Source organism: Platichthys flesus, chromosome 2 (genome assembly GCF_949316205.1).
Source record: "Platichthys flesus chromosome 2, fPlaFle2.1, whole genome shotgun sequence".
NCBI lineage: Eukaryota > Metazoa > Chordata > Actinopteri > Pleuronectiformes > Pleuronectidae > Platichthys > Platichthys flesus.
The window spans coordinates 10,483,360-10,495,198 of NC_084946.1; the positions used below are offsets into that span (position 1 = coordinate 10,483,360).

Here is an 11,839-nt window from a genome sequence, read left to right on the forward strand (position 1 = left end):
TAGAGTTAAGGAGGCGGACCGCTTTTCGGCATTTTGCACCGTAGGCAACCGCCCATGTCGCCCGTACCACGAGCCGCCTCTGGTGAGACCTTATTCAGGTTATCAGAAATATTAACATGGCAGTGTTAAATCCAGGCTTTTGTCTTAATTGGGTAATTTCATCTTAATTTTATGAACCATCTTGCACAACCATTACTCATGGATGGAAACAACTTTGAGCACCGTTGGAACCAACCTGGCCTTTCACGTGGTTTTATTTATACTTAGCCCAGGGAGAGCTTCTTCAGAAATGCTCTTACATAAATAATTCCAGTTTATTAACGCAGTTATGTCACCACATGGATCTGGTGCAAAATGTTTTGCTGTCTTTTGGCTGAGCCGTTATAGACCTATTATACCGTTAACATATACATAGTTTCTTAACTGGGCATTCCTATTCACATGGTCTATTGATATCCAATTTGAGTCAAGTGATCAATTTGAGAGATCGAAACACAATTCCTAGATATTTAATTTTCACAGATAGTTAGCTGTAAAATGTGCACGAAAACTCCAACGTAGATATTATGGTCTTGCGGTCACCTAGATTTTGAATATTTTATCCTAGAAATAGTGAATTATGTTATACTATTATTGCATAATCATTTAAGTAGAGCAATGAACTTAATAAAATATTTTGTCTGGCAATCCAAAGAAAGTAACCCGATGAAAATAATTGATTTATGGATATTTATGGTAGACTGACTCTCCAACTGAGATAAGTGACACAACTCACTCTGGAGCCCTGTGGACCAAACCAGTCACTGGATGTATCAGTACAAATTCTTTGACATTAACACTACTTATGCAAATCTTCACATTTCGTTACCGAACTACTTTAGTGATAATCTGTTATCACTAAAATCCATAAATGACCCCTGACTTCCTTAAACAAAGACAGAATAAAGTTTAGCTGATCATTTATTTACAGAAATACAAGTAAATACTTCCGACATCAAGGCACAGTTACAAGCATTTCGTTTGCAGCATAGCCTTCTTTGAAGTTATAAGATGACACCGTGGACAAACTAGCTTCTGAAGTATAATGAATTAAAAAAACTGTACAAAAAAATAAAGATTTAGTCTTTGCCTATAGTCTACTCGTCAGCCTCCTTTTTCTTTTTTTTCTTCTTCTTCTCTGACACAGGTGTTTCTGGAGTCTCCTCTGCAGGGGCCGCTTCCACGGACTCAGTCTTTCGCTTCTTTTTCTTCTTGGAGGGAGTCTCCGTTTCCTCTATGTCTTCTGTGACGGCTGCTTCTTCTGCCTCCACCTTTCGTTTCTTCTTCTTTTTGGCTGGAGTGTCTTCTGCTCCATTCTCTGCAGCGGGGGCCTCCTCTGCGTCCACCTCCATCTCCTCGGCTGCTTGCTTCTTCTTTTTCTTAACTATGGGAGTGTCAGCGTCCCCGTTCTCCACCTGCAACAGGCAAGAGTAACAGTTGGAAAATGGGCATGTTTCCATTTTATTCCAAAACATCTACGTCTAATAATGTTATGAAAATAATAAGATCTCCTCTGAAGGATTTTCACTGTCTGACTCACTTCAGCGATCAGGTCCATTGTTTGGAACCTGTCAATGGTTCGGAGTCAGTCTGATGTAGCATGTAGTACACTGAGACAGGACCACATGTGGGTCAAATCTCAAATCTAAACATGCGTTGCCCCAGCCTAAAACATAGGCTTACCTCAGGTTCTCCGTTGGTGTCACCATTTGTGCCAGGTTCTTGAGACTTCTTTTCACGCTTCTTGCGTTTCTTTTCCTTCTTGTCTAGTTTACGCTTCATCTCAACTGCAACATCGGTGGCCTTAGAGGGAAAATAAAAATATTTTAACAATGTAAGCTCAGAGAGAAATGTTAGACTGTTTTTACAATAAAGCAAAGCTGTGTCAGGCTCATTAAATCATTTTACCCTCAGTCATATCAGGAAGAAACTTGTCATCATTCACAGCATAGACAGACTTCGAATGTATCATAAGAGCATTTGAAAAACCATAGTAACCAACATGGGCAGTGTCCCGTGTTCTGAACTCACCTCTTTCACCGCCTCTTTCATGACATCAACATTTTTCCGTGGCACATCGCCCGTTTCATAGAAAGAAAGACGCTCTTCCACCTGGCCACGCAGCTTGTCACCATACACGCTTGTAGGTACCTCTGAAATGCAAGTAATAGAGGAATTAAAAATCCAACTCAAACCCAGTAAAGATTCAGTAGAAACTTAACAGTGCTCAACACATGTGGCTTTGCTCAGGGAAAAAAAGCTTCACCATCATCCCGAGGGATGAATACTGTTGACGAAAAATATGAGCATCACTGCAATTTCGCCACATGAATTTTGTGCCAAAGAGAAACCATTATTCTGCAACATTCCCGTCACTCACCAGAGAAACAATCTATGCGCGAGGCGATGGTGCATTTGTTCGCCAGGTATCTGGAGATGCGACCTTTGTTCTTTGCAGCGGCACGTCCAATAAAGGTCGAGTGGAAGATGAGGCCGTACTTTGGGGTGTTGCCTTTTGTCTTTAGAGCTCTGTGTAAAAATACAACTTCATTCATTCATGTTGAGCAGTTATAGATACAACCATATTATCCAATAGTAGCAACATTGAAGCAAATCTTGAGTTTTAGTGTTAATTTACTTAGGCATGAAAAATAGATACATTTTTCTGCTTGTGCACAACTGACCTAACAATTACTTTATAGCACCATCTTGTGGAGAAGCTACTGAACCTGACCAGATGTTACAAAACAGCTCCACAAGGGGCGCTGCATCTCATTTAGCAAATTAGTCATCATACACACTACAATTAAAGTGCACATAAAAAAATAATAATATGGCTCAATAAAAGACAGCAATAAATAAGACTTTCCATCATGTTAACTGGGAAAATGTCTGCTTAGGTAAATTAGCAATGAAGGAACATTTTCCAATCAAAACAAGAGATAATACTATGAGCTATAAGAAGCCTTTTCAATCTGCTACCTCAGTGCTGTGAGTGGCTGCTCAGACTGTGGGGGTGCAATAGGGAGAGAGGGATCACTCCAGAGAAGACGAGTTGTGTCTGCTCCAGTCACCCTGCTCTGCTACCGCCCATCCCTGCCATCACTGCAACCACTTGTTTCCCCAGCAGGGAGGGGATGCCCCAGTACCTGAACAGGGCTTTTTCTGCTCCCAGGATCTGCACAGTGGAGGCCGGGTACTTTGCCAGGTTGGTCAGACTGCCAGCATGGGAGATCAGACGAGCTCCCACCTAATGGAAACAAAGAGTCTGATTAAAATGCCAGTAGACTAGATGGATGAGAACTGATACTTTCTTTAAACGGACCATCAGCACACATAAGGTTCAACACAAAGGTTCAGTGGATTGACAGATTGGTTTTACCATCATTGGTCCCATGAGTAAGGCAAAAAAATTAAAACACAACACTGACAACTACTCACCACTTCTCCAATCAAGGCCGCCAGGTTCGGAGCCACTTGGCTCATCTTACTACGCAGGTACTCCTGCAGCTCCAGCCGATAGGCAGCCAGAGACACCACACGATTAGAGAACCTCTCAATGTTGATCAAGTCGATGGGAGAGATGTCCATACCTTGGGGCGGCAGGAGAAACAACTTGTCAGTGACACATTGCGAATAAAGCATGCTTTTCTATAAATGGATATTAAAATGTGTGGATGTTTCTCCCGACAGGATCCGCAGTGAGGAATTGTTCCTTCACTACAGGTTTATGAGAGATGTTATATTATTATGCCCCCCTGTGTTATCCACCAAGGACATTTCATGGTCCAGGGTGAGCAAAAAAGGGGCCAGACACCTTGATTAAATAAAACTTCTACACTTAAGCCTCCAGTAAGAATATGCTCTGCTTACCCATGGAGGAACGCGACGCTTCCAGGATAGCCTGAGCCTTGGCGCCGTCCATCACCACCTCCTCCAGGCTCTCAAGACTCTCTTCTGACAACTCCTTCCTGTTTCCGATGAGCTGAGTCAGGCGGCAGTACAATGAGTTGTCTGGCACAATTCTGATCAGCTCTGGGAAGTGGTAGCCGTACCACTCACTGTAGAAAGAAGGTAGAGGTTTTAACACCTGGGAAGTCAGTGGAAACTCAACATTTGACTAAATAAACCAACATGTATGTGTCAGTGAATGACTAGATCAAGCATTGTATGAGCCTGGAATGACAATCTACTAACATACAAACAGAAAATTCAGCTCTTTAAAAAAAGGGCCATTCAATGTATTGCAATACAAAACTCTACCAGAAGGCACCTAAATGTATAGGCTTGATGCAGGGAAACCTACCGGACACGCATGGAAAAGGTGTTGATATCTTTGTCCAACTGATCCAACAGAGCAATGGACTGGATGATCATGTTGTCGACCCTGTTCACATTGAACTTGACCTTAGCTCTGGAGTAGCTGTGGCCAAGACCGAGCTGTGCTTTGGAGGCAGCCAGGCCAGTCAGACCCTTAACCAGTGAGTGGAAGTGCAGACGTAAACCTGACAGGAGAATAAGACATAAGGGTTTGAAGGCATTAGGTGGAAGAGGTGAATGACCAGCATGTGGCCAGTGGCTGTTCAGATTTTCAGTATAAACCCTCATGAGTTTCAGGATCTCAAGATAACATCACAACAGGCCACGATAGGGCAAGTTGTTCATTGGAGAATCAACACCTCACCTCTGTTAATCTCTGCCACCACGCCACTGGTCTGGATGGAAATGCTGAATTCTTCTTGTAACGCTGCTCCCACTTTAGCATCTGAAACACCCAACACAGCTTTCTTCTTCCCAGAAAGGGGCAGGTTAGTTTCCAGGAACAGCTTCAGGTCAGCATGGACCACACCTGTGGGCGAAAGACAGGATTTTATTTCTCTGCACTCATTTTAAAGCAGTGACCCCAATATACAAGCAACCAACTAGCTATAAGGCAATGTTGGAATAAAATATGGTTTTAACTTTATTGGATTTTAATTTTAATTTTTTTCCCCTCAGATGTTCAGGTTTGGAAATTTTTTCAGCACTTTTGTCTCAGGGGATTGACAGATTGATTTCATCATTACATCTGAGGAAACTTTACACGCTGGTCAGTTGCTATTGGAAAACCGAACACACCTTCAGAGATGGCGTTGATGTTCTCCAGTGCAGCCTGGGCCGACTTGAAGGGGAAGAAAGCAGCCAGGCTCACCATGCTGTTAAACTTCCCGAGGCTCAGCACGCTCTCCTCCACCTGAAGGACACAGTAACATCAGCTTCATATTCAAAACTATTATTAAGTATAAACAACTTGAACTCAGCAGCGCATGGAGAGGAGGCCGGGGGACCCACCTGAGGAAGCAGCATGCCGATCTCCTCCACTTCTTTGACGACGAACAGCGCGTAGCCCGCCGCATGCTCGAACAGCACGTGTAACAAAACCTGGAAGAGGTAAATAACAGTTTAAGTCCATGGAGCTAGTAACCAATGACATTTGATCCTGCATTACAAACACAGCTTTGATAAACGACTGTTCTATCATCAGCTTTCCTCAGATGTTCAGGTTTGGAAAGTTGTCAGCACTTTTGTCTCAGGGGATTGACAGATTGATTTCATCATTACATCTGAGGAATCGGTGACATTTGATACCAGAAAACAAGGGTTAGATGTTTGTCAACACCTCGGTGTGGAATGCTACGTGTTTAGCAGTCTGCACGTGGTGAGCGCCAAGGCACGAGTTGCATATCACTCGCTCTTTAGTAGCATAATGGAGGTTTCAGCTTTTCGGGTGAAGCATAACACACTATCATATTGTTTCAGGTTGTCAAGTGCAGTGACCAACATGAGTTGCCATGACTTTAAAATATAACCACGTGGTAGTCCTGATGAACCCACGTGTTGACCTGGGCCCTTGCAGCTAACCTCTGCTAGCAGCCTGGCTAGCATTACCGTGGGGCTAGCTGTCGCCAACTCGCGCATCGAGACTGAAAATGCGAATGTCTGCATGTAACCTGCATGAGTGGAACCCAAGCTGTCGGTGTTCGGTTTCTGTAGTGTCAGTGTTGACTGTGGTCCACACTAACGACGCACACGTAGCAACAGTTAGCTACCTGGGCGGCTAACTGCGGCACGCACGCGGAGAGGCCTTCAGCTGAACAGCGGTTAATACATTAAAAACGCTCTTTCTAGAGATAAACAGTCGGTGGATTACAGACTGTAAGTCCCACAGTAACCCAGTGGTCCAGTGGGTCCACACATGGAGCAGCGCGAATCCTAAGTTCTTACCATGATCGGTGACTCAGCAGCAGCACGTCCGCTCTGCTGCAGCTCCGAGGGAAAAAAGACAGGGAGCACACGTGTCGGCCCAATTTAGTATGATCCAAGTACCGCGAGATCAGCCAAACACCGCGAGATCAGAGTGAAGGCCTCCCCCTGCTGGATACACAATCCATCATGAGTACATCTATGTGTTCTGTGTGTATACTTATACCGTATCCTCTTATTTTCACGAGTCTGCATCCACACTGGTCTTTTCACCAAACTAAGCTATTTCACAAGGTCTCACTATCATTGTCTTTCAGTCTATTTTTATTTTATTTTTCTACACAGTTCTATCTATTGTATTTCTATTATCTTCCCCTTTCAGCTTTTTGTACACATGTATCCATTTTATCTCTTATATTAATAATTTCTTCTGCTTGAATTAGTTTTAAACTGTGCACTCAGATTGTATATAGCGTTTCCTGTTGTTATTTTGCATCTGTTTTTTTTTTCAGTGTCCATGTCCTTTATAAAAACTTTTGCCTCGCCTTATACCTCCACCAAACTGGTTATGTTTTCACTCCAGTCCACTTGTTTGTTGGTTTGTTTGTTTTCAAGCAAGATTACACAATAACTACCGGACGGATTTTCTTAAAGGTTGGTGGGAGGATGCTGTATTGGTCAGGGGGCACCCCATTACATCATGTGCATACAGGAATATTTGTGAACACTTTCTGTAACATTGTTTCAAAACATTTTGACATATTTCCAAAGCAAGATTTCCTGGATCATAACGAAAAAAGAATTCAGGCACATTTAGGGGACTGATTCTTCTATGAGTGTGTGGAATTTGGTGCAGCTGGACACTTCTGTCTTAGCTGAGGTATTTGTTCCCCTCAGTGCCATTCTAGTACTGGCCAAGTCGCTCTGATTACGTTGTTGTCTTTCCCCATCAGAGGCAACAGGTGAGTCAAACTCTGAGGTGATTGAGCACCGTGTAGAATCGGCTGTGGGACAGGGCCATGTGTGTGTAGGGGCTTTAAAATCCATACATTTAGTGTTTACAGTAGTAGGGCAGTGTACGTGGGAGTGACTCATGCTCATGGTGGTGAATGAACACGTCGCACTGTGCAGCTGTTGTGCCTTTAGTCGTTTTTGGAAAACAGCTCTGTGACACAGATTGTGAGTTGATTTCACATTTACAATATAAATATAGACCTATCTTCTAAAGATAAAGTCCAAAAAGCACAGAGTCAGTGCAGTGAGTGATAGTGATTCAGACTGAAAAATCTTCCCAGGGGGATAATGTGCTAATTTCAGATAACAAACTATGGTTCAAATAACGTATGGACTGCAGTGTAAACTAGAATTGCACTCTGTAGATTGAATACCTCCGCTGAGGCAGAACAGTTCCTTAGTGTCAGTCAAGCTGCACCAAACATACACTCATAGAAATCAGTTCCCAGCGGATTTCTTTCATAAAGATCCACAAATGCATCAAGATTTTCATCAAGATTAATTATTATTATAACAGTAGTTATGACAAACAAACATATCAACCAAAAAACAGACATACGTGAAATCATTGAGTCCTTGGCAGAGGGAGTAGATAGAGATGTATCAGTATTTGAACAAACACCCTTTTGATTTTAATTAGATATGAGACATTTGTTGATTTTGGATGTAATACTGAGTTGGGTCTAGATGTCCTGATCTGCAGCTCGGGGTCACAGTGTCTGTAGATGCTGATTTTATACGGCACAGTGTCAAACAACAAGTTATATCTCTTTATTTATACACATGAGTTACATTACTATTAAAGTAGAGGTATATCCAATTCATACCCTCTTCAAAATGGATTTTGAAGTTGTAAAGGGCATTTCAAAATAGATACTAAAAAATGTCTCCATGTATTTGACAACACATTATTAAAGACCTAAAATTACGTGATGGAAGAATGTAATAAAAGCTTGTGCGTCAGTGGGGCAGTGTTAATGATGACAATACGCACTATAAATACAATAAACCACATTGAGCAGCGACAATATCCGAAACTGTCCACTTGTATTCTGATGGCAGCGCAAACCCCACCAGCGATAACATGTCAGCACTTTGCAGGAGACACAAGTGTCATATTTGGGGGAGAAATATCATTAAAGCTCTTCATTTGTGATGGTTTCCAAGGAACGAGTGCATGTGGCTCTGTTTGAGCGCAAGTAAATCACTGGTGGGTCGTAAACATCACACTGTGGGGAATAGTGGTTTGGAGGAGAGAATTTATGACCGACCTCTTTGGGCAGATTGTCTCCTTTCTGCCACACACACACACACACACACACACACACACACACACACACACACACACACACACACGCACGCACAAACACAGACACACTCTAACTGACACCACGTTACCCTTAGAACTTTACCTTTACCGTACAATGTACTGATATACCTTATGAGGAATTGCTTTTTGTCCCCATAAGGAAGACAAGTCCCCGTAATGTGACTGTGTAAACAGATTTAGGTCCCCACAACATGAGTAATGCCTGGACCACACACACTTGTACACAGCGTTGACGTCTAGCACATTAATCAGAATAATTAAATAAACCAGTTCAGTATTTAATTGTGGACTGAAGGGGAAAAAAATGCACAGACTGAACTTCGTTTGAAGGTTAAATAACTGGAAATGCATTTGTTTGCTGTCATGTGTGATAAAGGAAGTTGGAATGGAGAGAGATTTCACATATTCACCCAACAGTATCTCACCCCAGTTACTAACATGTGTGGGGCATCGCATTGTGTGGTTCCCGAAAGCCCGCCCAATAATACGGCAGACACCGCAGGGGTTTCTCCATCAATGTGTCGTTTTGTCCGTCCTGCCACAGTCCCACATACATACAGCGTGGTGAGCTTAGTGCCCTAATAAAAAAAGGCAGATTCCTGAGTAGTATGTGTGTCTCCAGGAGCGCGGAGGAGAGTGCTGGAAGGAGCCTGTTGAGGAGCGGATGTGAGGCAGGACAGTAAAAAGCTTGGGGATCGGGAGAGGACTTGATATAAAGGCTGCCTGGGACAAGCTGACACTCACACCGGTGGACGTCTGCTCATCTCAAAGCACACTTCCCCCAAGTGACTGACCACAATCACACAGCAAGTGAGTAACAAACGGCTCCTTCATGTTCTCTGTCTCTCAGACTTGATACCCTCTGTTGCTCCTGTCTTTCTCCCCGTCCACGTCCTGGCTTCATTCTTTCACATTAGTGCAGGGAGCTGTGTTGCTTGTGTAAGGGTGGCTGGTTCACTCCGGCATCTTATCTCCCTGGTCAGTGGAGCAGTTTGTTTGTTACTTGCACACCTCTCTCCCCCACTCCTCCCACTCCTTTCTTTCTCCTATCTGCTGCCTTGTCAACCTCTCCCTTGCATAATGACACACATGTTCGCCTGTGTCCTTCTTCTGAACTCTGTAATTGTTTCTGGCACTCACACTCACACACACACACACACACACACACACACACACACACACACACACACACACACACACACACACGCCCACACACACACACACATGCCCACACACACACACAGACACACACATTGCACCTAATTTCTGTAAGTGACCTGCCCTCAGTTGCACTCACCCCAGCCCATGTAGAAAAACTGACTTTACTGTATGTCTGCGTGAATCCATACTGTTACGCAGGGCCTGTATACCCATGTAAATGATGTGTGTGTATGTGTGTGTGCGTCCAGGACAGAGCAGAATGAGCATGCGCGGAGCAGTGGCTGGTTGTTTGGTGCTGGTGTGCCTGGTGGCACTGGTGGCCGAGAGGACAGAGGGACACATCACCTTCTTCAGCCTAAAAGAGATGAAGCAGATGAGGGTAAGATAAACCAATCAAGTTTATCTCACATTATTTTGTCCTGTTGCTCCACTGGATGAGCATTCGTGTGATTATACAGTGTGATTTTGCATTCGATGTAAAGAGTTTAAAAAGCTGATTCATTGATTGGCGAATCACTAACTTTAATACTCAAGATTAATACTCAGCAGATATTATGATGATTAAATAATACTTAAAAATAAATAAATAATCTTTCACTCTGAAATACCTAACAAATTATTCAATTGAGCAGTTTTTTTTTGTGCAACAGTTAATTGATAATAGTTTTGGTTTGTTGGCCTTTGATCAAAAAATACACAAATTGAGTTGCAGCAGGCATTCTCACATCTTTTGCTCCATTTGACTTAACATTTTACAAAGATAACTGACAGATTAGTTACTATTTAAAATAACCTTTGGCTGGTGTCCATATAGCTAATAACATATCAGTATATACATATCAGTAATAATGCTGCCTCCTGTCCATTTTATCTAACAGGGAGAAAGGAATGACCCATTTATTCTAACAGTTCTCATTCATTTTTCCAATGTGATGTTTTAGCTTTGCCAAGTTTGAATGATGAAGTTACAGAACTCAAGAGGAGGAGGTCGCCTGCTCTGTCACATCAGTATAAGAGGCTGATAAACTGTCTTTGGCTCAGGAAACAACAGAGTTTAATGATAAGTGATCAGTGTCGGTGTTGGTGATCTTCATATTTGGAGGCTGTAAAGTCTCTATCACTGTTTTCTCCTGCTATCTTGTGCTGCAGGATAGAGAGGGTACAAAGGACTTGGGGCCTCGGTCGGAAGATAGTCAGTTAGAGCCAGTCACTGTGCCAGAGCTTCCTCAGGTGGAACAAGATGGAAATCCTGTGAGTGCACATGCAAGTTACTGTACATTACCTTCACAGCCGTTGACCCTGCTGGTTTCCAATGTCCTGTTGTCATTAAATGCCAGCCACTAACACCTCTTGTGTGTTGTTGCTCAGGATAAAACAGTGGAGTTCACCGTCCGTCTATCACCGAAACAGCTGGATCACGTGGCCCCGGTTATCGAGGAGTATATCGAGGAAATACTTGAGGAGAAAGGTAAAATAATTTGATTGGCTCACGGCACAGCGGTGAGACACTTTTGTTGAAGATCCCATACCGTGTCCTTGTAACTACTTTTATTATCAACAGACTCACAAGTGATAGTGATTTGATTAAAAAGGCCTCTCTCTAAATGTGATGTTCTTTCACTATCTCTCTGCAGCCAAATAGCGAGGCCGAAGACACTGGAGGAAGAATGAACTCAATGCTCACATGTTTTATTGTATTTTAATAAAGGGATGTAATCATATCACTAATGAGAGTCTGAGGTCATTTCTAAGAAGTTTGTCTGTCTGTTTCCTCAACGCAGACACACGAAAAGACAAACAAAAGATCAGGCCTGCCGGGGAAGTTAGACAACAGGAAAACACAAACACAAGGAAATCCAGCGAACACAACCCCGAGCGAAACAAACAAACCGACAAAGAGCGAGGGGAGCAAGGGCACACAAAGTAATAAGACACCGGTGAAACATTTAAAGTCACTGCAGTTACAAAGATATATACATTTACTCGGATATAACTCTACTGAAGTGCCTTTTTCATGTATCCGTTCTTCACTTAAGAGGATTTATTTTCCGG

At 42.9% G+C, this 11,839-nt stretch overlaps 2 protein-coding genes and 2 non-coding genes across 4 annotated transcripts; 1 reads left to right on the forward strand and 3 right to left on the reverse strand.

The window, feature by feature from the left end:
- Positions 1 to 942: 942 nt before the first annotated feature.
- nop56 (NOP56 ribonucleoprotein homolog) lies at positions 943 to 6,442 on the reverse strand. The gene is made up of 12 exons (XM_062397972.1): positions 6,304 to 6,442; positions 5,371 to 5,460; positions 5,158 to 5,272; positions 4,724 to 4,888; positions 4,346 to 4,544; positions 3,913 to 4,100; positions 3,481 to 3,632; positions 3,189 to 3,289; positions 2,420 to 2,568; positions 2,071 to 2,192; positions 1,723 to 1,842; positions 943 to 1,454 (listed from the first exon to the last, which is right to left on the reverse strand). The coding sequence occupies exons 1-12, from the start codon at positions 6,304 to 6,306 to the stop codon at positions 1,137 to 1,139; spliced, it is 1,722 nt and encodes a 573-aa protein (XP_062253956.1). The 5' UTR covers positions 6,307 to 6,442; the 3' UTR covers positions 943 to 1,136.
- On the reverse strand, positions 1,922 to 1,985 carry LOC133974892 (small nucleolar RNA SNORD57). Its single transcript, XR_009924712.1, has one exon. It is a non-coding gene; the product is annotated as a small nucleolar RNA SNORD57 (small nucleolar RNA).
- Positions 3,715 to 3,851, reverse strand: LOC133974898 (small nucleolar RNA SNORA26). The gene has a single exon (XR_009924714.1). It is a non-coding gene; the product is annotated as a small nucleolar RNA SNORA26 (small nucleolar RNA).
- Positions 6,443 to 9,332: 2,890 nt separating the features above from the next.
- mlnl (motilin-like) lies at positions 9,333 to 11,515 on the forward strand. The gene is made up of 5 exons (XM_062398024.1): positions 9,333 to 9,436; positions 10,036 to 10,166; positions 10,937 to 11,038; positions 11,156 to 11,255; positions 11,422 to 11,515. Exons 2-5 carry the CDS (start codon positions 10,047 to 10,049, stop codon positions 11,427 to 11,429), a joined length of 330 nt encoding a protein of 109 aa, XP_062254008.1. The 5' UTR covers positions 9,333 to 9,436; positions 10,036 to 10,046; the 3' UTR covers positions 11,430 to 11,515.
- Positions 11,516 to 11,839: the final 324 nt, after the last annotated feature.

Bases quoted from the DNA above. Each gene is read 5' to 3' on its own strand.
- nop56 (XM_062397972.1), bottom strand. The intron at 4,889-5,157 runs GTGTGTTCGGTT...TTTCGCCCACAG, and splicing joins CATCAACGCCATCTCTGAAG to GTGTGGTCCATGCTGACCTG. The intron at 1,455-1,722 runs GTAAGCCTATGT...TGCCTGTTGCAG, and splicing joins ACACCAACGGAGAACCTGAG to GTGGAGAACGGGGACGCTGA.
- mlnl (XM_062398024.1), top strand. From the start codon at position 10,047: ATGAGCATGCGCGGAGCAGTGGCTGGTTGTTTGGTGCTGGTGTGCCTG. The intron at 10,167-10,936 runs GTAAGATAAACC...CTTGTGCTGCAG, and splicing joins AAGAGATGAAGCAGATGAGG to GATAGAGAGGGTACAAAGGA. The intron at 11,039-11,155 runs GTGAGTGCACAT...GTTGTTGCTCAG, and splicing joins TGGAACAAGATGGAAATCCT to GATAAAACAGTGGAGTTCAC.